The following is a 13,295-nucleotide window of genomic DNA, read 5'->3' as shown; positions in this document are numbered from 1 at the left end:
ACACGCGCACGGCACACCCCACCACCACCACAAAAAAAAATTGAAAAAAAGTCTTCTTGCCTCTTAACTCGCATGTAAAGTTATGTAAGGCCTTTAATTACTGAGTTGTGGTGAATTCCAGATACGGATGGAAAGCAGAGGTGGAAAGCAGTCATCAATCATGTTTTGTACCAATGGGATTCTACTTAGGGTCCTGATTACCAATGGAAGTGCCAGCTACAACAAGGAGGCTCCGGGGAAAATGGGCAAGGATCCCATTTCTGATATAACCCACATCATTGTGGTACTTATCATTTCAATCTTTAATGAATGTTCTTACATATGCTTTGAAGCATTTTATACTTGAATTACTGCTCTGACATATGCTTTGACCTCTTCTTGTGAGCTGTCAATCAACTGCTTTTATGAAGTTACTGCATCATCCACTGCCTCTCTCAACTCAATTGTGTTGTTGCAATTAAAAATGCGGTGAAGATCAAATTAACACACTTATTTAAGATGTACAAGAGGACTTCTTTACTCATTGGTCATCTGGAGATCATGTCCTGAAAGTATATCTAGGAAAACCTAGTGGTTGCAATTAAGAATGACGTGAAGATTAAATTAACGCATTTCTTTAAGATGTACGAGAGGGCCTCTTTACTCATTGGTCATCTGGAGATCATGTGCTGAAAGTATATCTAGGATAACCTTGATGCTGATTGGTGCAAAATCTTAGTTCTGTTTCTATGCTACAAAAGCTTTGTTGCTCTTTAAATTTATGGAGGGGTTTTGCCGATACATAGAACAGAATTATATTCGATTTTTGCAGTATAAGCATTCATGGTCAAAGTTATTGCTATCTTTTGAGGAGCATGTGGAGCTTTCTCGTGTAGTCTGGTTTATCATTATGCTTAGCACTTTTTCTTTTTCATAAAAATATCTAAATGCAACATAACAAAAATGGACCATTTATCATTATGTTGGAATCCCATTTTGAGTTGTAAATTTGAGTTTGCAAAATAATTCTAATTGAAGGCTTTTGCCTTTTCTTCCCTTTTAGGAATGTAGGGCTTGATCAGAATCAACATACTTCTTTAATTCCTGCGCTTAAGGCATAACTGTCAATAGTTGGTTTGAGCTTGGGACTTCCATGTTGGAGGTCTCAAGTTCAAAACCCCTTGCCAGCAAAAGCAAGGGGTTTTCTTTCTGGGTCGAGCTCGTCGCATCGGGCTTGCCTAGTGGGGGTTAACTCTCTTGTGTAGTTTGCAAGCTATTGCATAGGAGCTGGGGTTTTACCCTGTGTGCGTCCAAATAGTAGCGACTGCGGTTTTCCTTGTCATAAAAATTTATAAAATACTATACTAGCATCTGGGGAAGTCAACAATGTGAAGTATAAAGTTGACAAGTTTATCTATCACGATGATGATAACATAACAATCTTTGAATACTGAGGGATACCCTACAAAATATTTCATAGTTCTCTCCTCTCGAGTCATAAGTTTGCATTTCCATGCATCTTCTTAGTGTTTTCTTTTAGGGTAATAACAAATAAACAAACAAGAACATACCTAGTATAATCCCACGAGTAGGGTCTGGGGAGGATAAAGTGTATGCAAACCTTATTCTTATCTCTTGAAGATAGAGAAGCTGTTTACGAAAGACCCCCGACTCAAATAACACATATAAAAGAATATATAGAAGAAAAAAAGATGTACCAAATAATAAAGGAAGCATTACATAATATTCTTGAAAAGAACAACAAAATAATGTGGTAACGAAAGTACAAGAAACAATCGGTAGTTGGTCATCAAAAAGAAACAATCTATAGTAATAGATATCGAAGGACAAGAAATAGGTACGGTGCACCAAACTACTACCAACCCTATCTAGTAAAAAAGCAAGGCAATGCTCAACTACCGACTAACCTTCTACTTAAATCAACATCCTCCCTTTCCCTTAATCTAAGGTCATATCCTCGGTAAGCCGAAGATACACCATATTCTTTTTAATCACCTCTCCCCCATTCTTCTTCGGCCTACTTGTTCCAATCTCTCACACTTTTTCGTTGGGGCATGTGTACATCTCCTCTTCACATGTTCGAATAATTTCAGCCTCGCTTCCCTTATCTTGTCCATCATGAAGGCCACTCTCATCTTGTTCATTATATTTTTACTCCTAATCTTATTTGTCCTAGTATGTTGACATATCCACCTCAAGTCCTCTACATTCTCATTTTGTAACTCTCATCTTCTGAACATGAAAGTTCTTAATTGGCCAATACGCCACCCATGCAACATAGTCTGTCTAATAGGCACTTTGTAGAACATACCTCTAAGTTTTAGCGAAACATTCTTATTATAGAGGACCTCGGAGGTGAACCTTTATTTTGTCTAACCTGCACATATACAATGCATATCTCTCAATTTCATTAAATTTGAAACTTGTTTTTTTGGGATGGCCTGGTATCAAGCCTCACTTCCATGCCAACCTCATGAGTTGCATCACTGAACTTGCACTCCAAGTATTTAGTTTTTGTCCTACTTAACTTGAACCCTTCAGAGTCTAGGGTTTGTCTCCAAACGTCCAGGGACTTCGGAGGTGAATCTTTATTTTGTCTAACTCGCACCTATACAATGCATAACATCATTGTCTATCTCTCAATGTCATTAAATTTAAAACCCAATGCACTTGAAACTTTCTTTTTTTGGGGGATGGCTTGGTATCAAGCCTCACTTCCATGTCAACCTCATGAGTTGCATCATTGAACTTGCACTCCAAGTATTTAGTTTTGAACCTACTCAACTTGAACCTTTTAGAGTCCAGGGTTTGTCTCCAAACGTCCAGACTCCAGCCTAGGGTTAACTCCACTAGGATTCTCATCAATCAATACTCTGTCATTTGCTCATACACCATGGTGCTTCACCTTATATATGGCATGTCAATTCATCCATCACCAAGGTAAAACAAAAAGGAACTTAGAGATGACCCTTGTGCAACCCATCATGACTGGAAAGTGTTACATGTCTCCTTCATTGGCCTCACTCAGGCCTTGGCTCTATCGTACATGTCCTTAATCGTCATAATGTATGCCGTCGGTACACCTATAGGTCTCTGGGATCATTTCCACCAATCTTTTTACTATCTGAATGACATGTAGATCTCCCCGACATGACACTGAAATGGTCATCGAAAATAGACATACCCCTCCTCATCCTTATCCGCACCACTTTCACCTAATTTTTCATAATGTGGCATAGCAACTTAAACCCCATGTAATTGTTACAATTTTGAATATCGTCTTGTTCTTGTACAGGGTAATCATTAGTCTACCGCCATGCTTTGGGCATTTTTTTCGTCTTAAAAATGACATTTAACAACTTAGTTAACCACTTTAAACCCGCCTATTTGTGATCTTCCAAAATTCCATTGGTATCTCATTCGCTCTTCTGATTAATAACATCCTTAACCATCTCAACCTTTATATGCTTACAATACCCAAAATCTCGACGATTCTCGATGTGCTCTAAATCACCCGTCACAATGTCCTTGACTCCGTCTTCATTTAAGAGTTTTTGGAAGTATGTATGTCATCTCCGTGTAATGAGTCCCTTATCCACTAATATGTTGCCTTTCTCGTCTTTGATGGACTTCACTTGGTCTAGGTATCTCACCTTGGCTAGCCTGTACATTTTTTTATTCCTGCCTTTGTCCTCTAGTTCTGCATGAAATGTTTGAAAAATTTTGTTTTTGTTGTCATCACCTTTGACTATGCTTATTCCTCTCCATCTTATACGTTTCCCTAGTCATCCACTTCTCCTCCCTGTCCTTGCTCTCCACCAACTTTGCATTAGCAACCTTCTTTGTTTCCACTTTCTCTTGGACATCTCCATTCCACCGCCAATCCCCTCAATGTCCTCTAAAGTTACCCCTTGAGACCCACAACAACTTTCTCGTTGCTTCCTTGCTGCAATTAGTTGTCCTATCCCTTGCATCACCACTACTCCCCCAAGCCCCCATCGCCATCTTCTCCCTCATCTCCCGAGTTTTGACCACTGTCAAGCCAGTGTTATCAAAGGCACTTAAAGCGCTTAAGCCTTACAGTGAGGCTCAACACGTGTTGAACGATTCACCTTGTTTTATGTGCGCTTTACTGTCGTGATCAAGGTTCTAAGACATACTTTTCCTTGCCAATGAACCTCTTCCAAAGAGGCGAAACTAAACAATTGATATTTCACTTAATCATATTGTCTTCAATTTCTTTGTATACATATTTGTATTTATTTTTTCCTTGGTGCCTTTTTTGAATTAAAGCACATGCTTTATTTGTGCTTTGCACTTAAAAGCCTCAACAGACCTTGGCGTTCTTTTGCGCTATTTGCTTTTGATAACATTGAGTCAAGCAACCCCATTTGATCCTTGGCTGATCTCACATAACCCTCCTTTTTCTCTTAAGCTCCAAATCCATAGCTGAGCTTATTTCGGTTGTAAGATTCCAGGGTGGCTCTATGCTTTGGCCTTTAAGGCCTTTGCCTTAGGTCCCCAAATTTTGGGGGCCCCAAATTTTTGTTAAGATTAAATTATGTGTTAAAATTTTTAGAAAAATTAATTATTTCTGATAAAAAAATATGATCTTTTATAAAATAAAATTTTTCCACTTTAACATCTTTGTACTTTGTTAAAAATAAGAATTAATAGTGAAAAGCGTTGGAAAAGGTGAATTACAAATTCTTTTTTATTTCTTTTTAAATTTTAGTTTCAAGCATTACTAGAGTAAAAGCATATTAAAATGAGGTATACCAAGTCATCAACTTCTTGTGTCAAATTCATGGTTCTTACTCTTATCTTTATTTAATATTAATAAAGTTACTACTTATAGCACTATGTTAACAATACATATAATAATTGCATCACTTAAAGGATGTTTTTCAATGTTGAGTTAATAAAATCTTACCTAAAGCTAGTAACTGAAAAACAATATTAAGTACTAATAATTTCCATCTAAATAGTGTAAAAAAAATAAATTTTGAATAAATACGTATATAAAGTATATTATATATTAGGCCGCGAATTGAAATTTTGCTTTAGACCCCCAATTACGTTGAGCCGCCCCTGTAAGATTCTCACTCAGGATAGACCTTTACCTGTTTATCACCCTTACTAAGGACTTAACTATCAATGTGAGTCTTAGACAACTAACTACGGAAGGTCACTAAGTGTTCTCCTTCTTGGGGGAACTCGAGCTAACTACCACCAACTCAAGCTTTTGCTAAATCTAAATGCGAGACTCTTCCTTTGTTTCTATCCCCAAAACCATAACTTTCTTTTAGGGTAATATGAAGACTCCTAATATTTGCAGTATTTTTGGAGATAATTTTGAGGCAAAAATCACAAGTTTCTAAATAATTATTGATAGATGTATAGATCAATGACATTAGTGAGTTACTTGAGTGTTTGTTTCTAACAGAGCCTTTATACTCACAGAAAGTCTGAATGGTCAAATATAGCAATTCTCCTTTTGCAATATGTCATTGTGAATTGAATCATATCCTGAATATTACTCAAGATTACATGTAGAAAACCGTAACCCAAGTGCAAGTTTTAGATTTGTGGGAGTAAATATTTTTGTTTCTTCCATCTCTTGTCTGTTTCTGGTGTGTTCCTTCTGAAGTTATGATGTTCATATTTCTCTTTCTTCTTTTTCCTTCTATCACAGTTCTCTGCAACAATATATTTTGTTATCATCATTTATTTACTTTTTTACTTGGTTCTTTGATTTATGTTTGTATCTCACAAGTCTTTCTTCAATCTGGGTGGTGTTTGGTTTCTTGCATAGTTCATTTGTCATGTTAATCCTTCTTTACTTCTGCTTGTAGTGATGCTTATATTTTCTAATTTGACACACATTCTCAGCTGTGCTTCTTCTTTGTTTTTTACTGCCTAAAAAACTTCAAATTTCACAGGATGAAATTCATGAGAGGGATCGCTACTCCGATTTCATGCTCGCTATTCTCAGGTGCATTGGTTTAATCTATTTTATTAGTTACATAGATACGTGGATTATAATTTTGTCCGTCATGAATGATCTTTCTGACGGGAGTTGGGATTATAATGTGCTAATTTTTGGCTTGCCAACTGGCCACGTCAATTAACCTCCTTTCTGTAGCTTACTTATGCAAACCTGTCTGGATTATAGAATTTAGCTTGTCATTTTCATTCAAGAAAACATAAAAAGGTGTCACTAAATTTCTTTTAATTTAAACCACTGAAACAGCAAATGTTCAAGTTGATCTTTCTTTACTTGTAGGGACTTGCTTCCTTCATATCCAAATTTGCGTTTGGTAAGACTTCTCATTTTGCTTTTGTATTGTTGTAAAACAGTGTCTCTTTTTCTTGTTTTTATTCCAGTAATATGTATGTCGTTTTATGATATAATCAATTGAATGGACCTCCAAACAGGTTCTGATGAGTGCTACACTGGATGCTGAACGTTTTTCAAAATACTTCGGTGGCTGCCCAGTTATCCGAGTCCCTGGATTTACTTATCCTGTAAAACCTTTCTCCTAGTTTCTATGTTGATTTATCTCTTTGTTGATTTATGATGTGAGTTTTTGAAGTATTTACACGCCTCTACACCTATGCCAGGTAAAAACATTCTATCTTGAGGATGTACTTTCTATTGTAAAGTCAACTAAAAATAATCACCTTGACTCCACCTCATCCACTGTCATGCCTGAGGAATCAATATTAACAGAGGAGTACAAAGTTGCCTTAGATGAAGCAATTAATCTGGCTTTTTCAGATGATGATCTGGATCCCCTTTTGGATCTAATATCTTCTGAAGGGGGCCCAAAGATTTTCAATTATCAGCATTCTTTGAGTGGAGTGACGCCATTGATGGTGTTAGCTGGAAAAGGCCGCGTTGGTGACATTTGCATGCTCCTTTCTTTTGGTGCTGACTACCATTTACGTGCTAATGATGGGAAAACTGCTCTAGACTGGGCTGAGCAGGAGAATCAGACACAAGTTGTTGAAATAATTAAGGAACACATGGAGAAATCATCTTCCAGTTGTGAGGAGCAGCAACATTTACTTGACAAATACCTATCAACAGTTGACCCTGAACTGATTGATGATGTCCTTATTGAACAACTATTAAAAAAAATATGCATAGACTCGAAGGACGGGGCCATCCTTGTTTTCCTTCCTGGTTGGGAGGACATTAACAGAACACGAGAGAGATTGAGAGCAAGCCACTATTTCAATGATCAGTCTAAGTTTTCAGTGATCCCTCTCCATTCTATGGTTCCTTCTGTGGAGCAAAAGAAGGTTTTTAGACACCCTCCTCCAGGCTGCCGCAAAATCGTTCTTTCAACTAATATTGCTGAAACTGCCATTACCATTGATGATGTTGTTTATGTAATCGACAGTGGACGAATGAAAGAAAAAAGTTATGACCCTTATAATAATGTATCAACTCTTCAATCTTCATGGGTCTCAAAAGCAAGTGCAAAGCAAAGAGAAGGGCGTGCTGGGCGGTGCCAGCCAGGGATTTGTTATCATCTTTATTCAAAACTTCGAGCAGCTTCATTGCCTGATTTCCAGGTTCCTGAGATTAAGAGGATTCCTATAGAGGAACTATGTCTTCAGGTGCTTCATTATTCTTCCTTGTCATTTGGGAATATGATTTTTATACTAGAAATACTTTGCATGACAATTAGGTGAAATAACTTTTACCAGTTCAAATAAAAAAGATGATTAGGTGAAATATATTAAGCTTCTTGTTGGTAGTTGAAAACATTAACTAGGGTTGGAAGGAGGTGAAGAAACTTGTAATAATGAAAATAAAAAGTAATTCAGTAGGCTTTTGAAAATTATTCTAGTTTTGTTAAAGAAATCTACTCACTGTGAATGTAAACTATTTAACAAAAGAGCTTGCTGTATAGCAGTTTAAATGCCTTTTCTTTGGCAGGTCAAGCTTCTTAACCCTGATTGCAAGATAGAAGAATTCCTGCAGAAGACACTTGACCCTCCGGTTTATGAGACCATACGTAATGCAATCATTGTTCTTCAAGATATTGGGGCGTTGTCATTTGATGAGAAACTTACAGAGCTTGGAGAAAGGCTAGGATCTTTACCAGTTCATCCGCTTACAAGCAAGATGCTTTTAATTTCCATCTTATTGAACTGCCTTGACCCAGCATTGACTATGGCTTGCGCTTCTGACTATAGAGATCCATTTACGCTACCCATGTTGCCAAATGAGAAGAAGAAAGCTGCAGCTGCAAAAGCCGAGTTAGCCTCATGGTATGGTGGAAGAAGTGATCAATTAGCAGTTGTGGCTGCATTTGAGGGCTGGAAAAGTGCGAAAGAAACTGGTCAAGAATCGAGGTTTTGTTCTAAGTACTTCTTATCTTCAGGCACTATGCATATGCTATCAGGAATGCGTAAACAACTTGCATCTGAACTGTTGAGGAATGGGTTTATTCCCGGAGATGGATCTTCCTGTAACCTTAACGCACAGGATCCAGGCATACTACATGCTGTTCTTGTTGCTGGTTTGTACCCTATGGTTGGAAGACTGCTCCCGCCTTTGAAAAATAACAAGAAGTCTGTCATTGAGACTGCAGGTGGTGATAAAGTTCGATTAAGCCCTCATTCTACTAACTTCAAGCTTTCATTCCAAAAATTCTATGACCAACCACTAATTGCATATGATGAGATAACTCGTGGTGATGGAGGTCTGCTTATAAGGAATTGTAGTGTCATTGGGCCACTCCCACTGTTATTGCTGGCAACAGAGATTGTCGTGGCTCCTGGAAATGAAGATGATGATGATGACAATGATGATGATGAAAGTGATTACGAAGATGCTGATGAGGACAATGGCGAGGAAGGTAATATTAAAGCAGATCTGTCAGAAGCCCATCAAGGAGAGAAAATTATGTCTTCACCTGATAATACAGTTAAGGTCATTGTTGATAGATGGATCCCTTTTGAGTCAACAGCTCTTGATGTTGCTCAAATTTACTGCTTGAGAGAGAGGTTAGCTGCAGCAATTTTATTTAAGGTAATTTTTCTGTTCTGCATTGTTTTAAAGAGAGAACCTTCCCTACGCCCTCCCCCAAGCAAAATGAGAAGAGAAGAAAGAAAAACAACGCAAAGTAATTAGGGTATCATTCTGTTGCTATGTCAAGATAGTACTGACATATGTGGCTTTTGGTTGGTCTAATGTGCAAGTGAATGTTATTACAGGTCACACATCCTGGAAAAGTTCTTCCTGAGGTTCTTGCAGCCTCTATAAATGCAATGGGTTGCATCTTGTCGTACAATGGGATGTCAGGAATATCATTGCCGCATGAGCCTGTGGACTCACTTACTACAATGGTTGGTGCTACTGAGATTGGTCAGTCTGATCCTGGGTGGAATAACAGAATGGATATGAATCCTAACATCCGGCATCAGCATCCCAATATGCATCAACAAAGAGGAGGTGGCATTCATGTACCAAAGGTAAGACAAATTGGAATCAATTATCAAATTATCATATGTATAATATACTTGTTTTATTGGATTAAATTTGCTCAAAGCTCTGTATCTGAAAGAGTCTTTATCTGAACAGGGATCGTCTGCGCATAGAGGAACCATGCAAAGAGGTCATTCTAAGCGGAAACGTGGAAATGGACCTTATTGAATCAGGCTTAAGACAGATTTTTCCACACAACCAACAGAGGTTTTTTTTTTCTTTTCACAGAAGCAACAGCAAGAATCTTCCCATTTTTGTTACTCCAAGAAGGTAGAGTAAGTAAACATATAGGGTGTTGTATGTATGCAGTAGGGAATCAAAATGGGGTTTTGCTACATCAAAGGGAAGACAGATGAATGCTGTATTTTTTTTGTTGTACGATACGAAATCTGAATGTCTCGAAGGCTCTCGACTATAGTCTGAGCATTTGACTGTCCATAAATAGAACAAAGAAATGCATGTTTTGAAAGAAAAAGTTGTCAAAATATGCCCTTCTCATCTCCTACAGTATTTGAGATTCAAACTTGTTTTTGTTGCTCTTTTGGAAATTTCACTCATTTTTTTTCCTTTTCGTCTCCGGACTCATATTTATGTACAAGAAGAAATTAGTTTCATATCAACTTCTAAGGGTTCATAAAGCTATGAAAAATATATACTATTGTTTCAAAGGCGAGTGCATTCTGAGTAGGATCTGCGTGGCCAATTAATTAAAATCCATTCCTTTCATCTCGAACCATACATACATACATACACCAGAAAAACATCTATATATATACATGAATTAACACTACTTTCATTTTCAAATTTGTCTCCTCTGCTATTCACATAAAAAGAAGCAATATTAACAGTATACCCAGTATGACCTCACAAGTTGGGTCTGAAGATCGAGTGGGATGTATGTAGACATTATCTACGATATCGAAACTAAACTCTCCTTATAAACAACTATTTCCAACCTGCCTCTTTTCCCATAAAATCCAAGTGTCTGCATTTCTTGATTTGAAGGATCATAAATCACTAATTGTCCAGAGCTATTTTCCAAAATTAGCTCACCATTTTTCCAAAGCCCTAAAGGCCTTTCCACCCTAGAAATAGGACCAATTCTTTGCAATTTAGTCCAACAATTTTCAACTCCCAATTCATTATTTATCACCCATATATCATAATACTTCTCCACTTCTTTTAAACAATAAACAATAAGTGAAATTGATTCTTTAAATGGTACAATCACCCAAACACTCCTCATAATTTCTTGCACTCCAAAAATTTCAATATTTGATGGTAACTTAATATTCTGAAAAATCTCTTCACTCATGTTAAATGAAAGTATCACCTCATGATTATCAACATCTTGACCTAACCAACAAAAAATCTCATTTTTATACACCATACTCCATGAAGTATTACCATACTTTATTTTAGATGGTACAACCCCTTTATACTTCCTCCATGAATTTGTATTCAAAGAGTATATCTCAACTTGATAAACAAAAACACGATCAATCGATAGACAAAATAAAATTTGTATTACCTTATAATCATTTTTCTTCGAATCAAACCCTAATCCAAAATCACTCCCACGTATTGTTGATCCAACAAGACGTTGAATTTGTGATTGAGGTAATATTTTGTAGTCTCTAATTGATGGATTCCATAGAACAATGTTATCTGGATAACCACATAAACAAACAATGCCGTTACATGGACCTATAAGTCTTATATGACCAAATTTGTCATTGAAGTATTCTGGAAAATCTTGATTGATGAAAACATCAAATGTATCATTTTGTGATAATGAGAGGATCCTTTTATTTGTAATATTTCCGCGGCGACTAATTAGCAAATGGAGATGATTTTGTTTGTTATTTAGGTTATGCAAATGTTTTGAGATGAAATTAGGGTTCTTGATGAGAGAATACCAGAATTTGCAAACGCATTTGAACCTTATCAAAGAAGTTACAGGTAGTCTTGTCAAAATCTCGAAAATTACATCTTCAGATAGATTCATTACCCTTTAATAATCTCTTGTTTTTGTTTTTTTTTTTAAATTTTCTTCAAATGGATATGTAAGAAAGGAAACAAAAATAGGAGAATCTAAAGTAGTCCATAAATGTAGCTTCATTTCTGAAATATGAGATTAAATTTAATGTTTGAAGTTCCTCATTTCTTGGAATATATGAAGCAATTTTCCATGCTCAAAATTCAACCATATTTATTAAGGATGATGTGTAATGGAAAAATAGTTCAATTTTGACATGACATCTTTTTAATTCTAAATATATAATTGCTTCAATTAATAATGATAAAAAAAGTGCTAATGCTAATATAAAGGTTGAAAAAGAAGACTATATATATTGGCTAATATAAGAAGACAAATTCTCATATATATAGCTAGGGTTTAGTTTCCTATTTATTCTAAGGAGAAAATTAGACACCAATTTCTCCTTCACAAACCATATTATATATATGAGCTTCATGTTTTCAAAAGAAAACATGTCAAACCATATTATGCTGCAGGTGCTACTTTTGCTCCATCATCATCATCGTCATCATCAACATCATTCTCGAACTCTCTGTTCAAATAAAAGCTAATTACAAGCCTTGCTTCTATCTCATAGGGATGAAAAGACGATGTGTTTCCTCTCACAATCACCATTTTTTTTAAAAAAAAAAAAAAGATTCAAAATTTTGTAAGAGTGAGAATTTTGGAAATTAAACCCTAGTTGTAATTAGCTAGGTGATGAGGGATGTTGATATATAGTAGCTATGCTCCTCTTGTCCTATTATTTATAGCTTTGAAACATGGGATTGGTAGAAAATATCGACCCATTAATTCCATTGAGAGCTATCTATCATCTTTATTAGTGAATCTTTTTTGCTTATAAGCATTGAATCTTTTTACTTTAATTTTTGAGATTTGCTTTTGCAAAATGAATTGATTAAGTCCACAAATTGTTGAAGGAATGGAATGACATGAGGTAAACTCATGGGTTTCACAATCCACACATGCTTCTTCTCTTTCATGCACACTCTTCAATTTGCCACATCGGAAATACAAGGTTCATTATATATATATATATATATAGAGAGAGAGAGAGAGAGAGAGAAAATTTGAACCAATAAATACATTGATTTTTTTTGGGTTTGGGTTATAGAAAAATTGAACCAAACCAATAAATAAATTGATTTTTTTTGGGTTTGGTTTTGTTTGGTTTGATTTTAGATTTTTCAAAAATCAATAGTACATGATTGGTTTGGTTATGGTTATGTTAGAAAAAATCCAAATAAATTAACTCAACCGAGCTGACAATTCTCTCTCTATATATATATGTTAGAAAAAAATTCAAATAAAATAACCGAAGCGAGCTGATAATTCTCTCTCTCTCTCTCTATATATATATATTTTCATCAGAATTTATTTTTAACTTGCTAATGAAAACAAAAATATTCAAGGTGAGAACATTTATCTTATTGGTCTCATGTGTACGGGTGTCTATGACAATGTTTTGTGAGACGATCATATGTCACACTGTCTCTTTCATTCTAGGCTAAAATAGTGACTTTGAAGCTTTATTCATAGCAAAATTTAGTGAATATCAAAAGTTCTGTAATGTGAGTCATTCTAACTATCTTTCATTTTGAACAGATTTTTCACTTTTAGAATGAATTGTTTCTTTTATTGTTGTGTATGATTAGTAATAAAATAATCGAACCAAACCAAACCAAACCAAAATTGATAACAACTAACCGTTTAATTTTAACTTTGACTAGTAACCGCGCCTTAAGCAGT

The 13,295-nt window shown here is 35.8% G+C and overlaps 2 protein-coding genes across 3 annotated transcripts in view; one reads left to right on the top strand and one right to left on the bottom strand.

The window, feature by feature from the left end:
* Nucleotides 1-10,005, top strand: part of LOC107026326 (DExH-box ATP-dependent RNA helicase DExH6) — a 14,345-nt gene extending 4,340 nt beyond the window's left edge. For both annotated transcript variants that reach the window (XM_015227253.2, XM_015227254.2), the window contains 8 exons: nucleotides 122-283; nucleotides 5,943-5,995; nucleotides 6,287-6,320; nucleotides 6,439-6,528; nucleotides 6,625-7,629; nucleotides 7,952-9,049; nucleotides 9,235-9,492; nucleotides 9,602-10,005. In XM_015227253.2, the coding sequence (XP_015082739.1) occupies nucleotides 122-283; nucleotides 5,943-5,995; nucleotides 6,287-6,320; nucleotides 6,439-6,528; nucleotides 6,625-7,629; nucleotides 7,952-9,049; nucleotides 9,235-9,492; nucleotides 9,602-9,673 (2,772 nt within the window). In that variant the 3' untranslated portion in view covers nucleotides 9,674-10,005. The remainder of the gene's footprint in view (nucleotides 1-121; nucleotides 284-5,942; nucleotides 5,996-6,286; nucleotides 6,321-6,438; nucleotides 6,529-6,624; nucleotides 7,630-7,951; nucleotides 9,050-9,234; nucleotides 9,493-9,601) is intronic.
* Nucleotides 10,006-10,201: 196 nt separating this feature from the next.
* Nucleotides 10,202-12,398, bottom strand: LOC107024701 (F-box protein CPR1-like). The gene has a single exon (XM_015225687.2). The coding sequence runs from the start codon at nucleotides 11,511-11,513 to the stop codon at nucleotides 10,416-10,418; it is 1,098 nt and encodes a 365-aa protein (XP_015081173.1). The 5' UTR covers nucleotides 11,514-12,398; the 3' UTR covers nucleotides 10,202-10,415.
* Between the last annotated feature and the right edge of the window lie 897 nt (nucleotides 12,399-13,295).

Source organism: Solanum pennellii, chromosome 7 (genome assembly GCF_001406875.1).
Source record: "Solanum pennellii chromosome 7, SPENNV200".
Classification (NCBI taxonomy): Eukaryota; Viridiplantae; Streptophyta; class Magnoliopsida; order Solanales; family Solanaceae; genus Solanum; species Solanum pennellii.
This window is presented reverse-complemented; position numbering and strand designations above follow the sequence as displayed.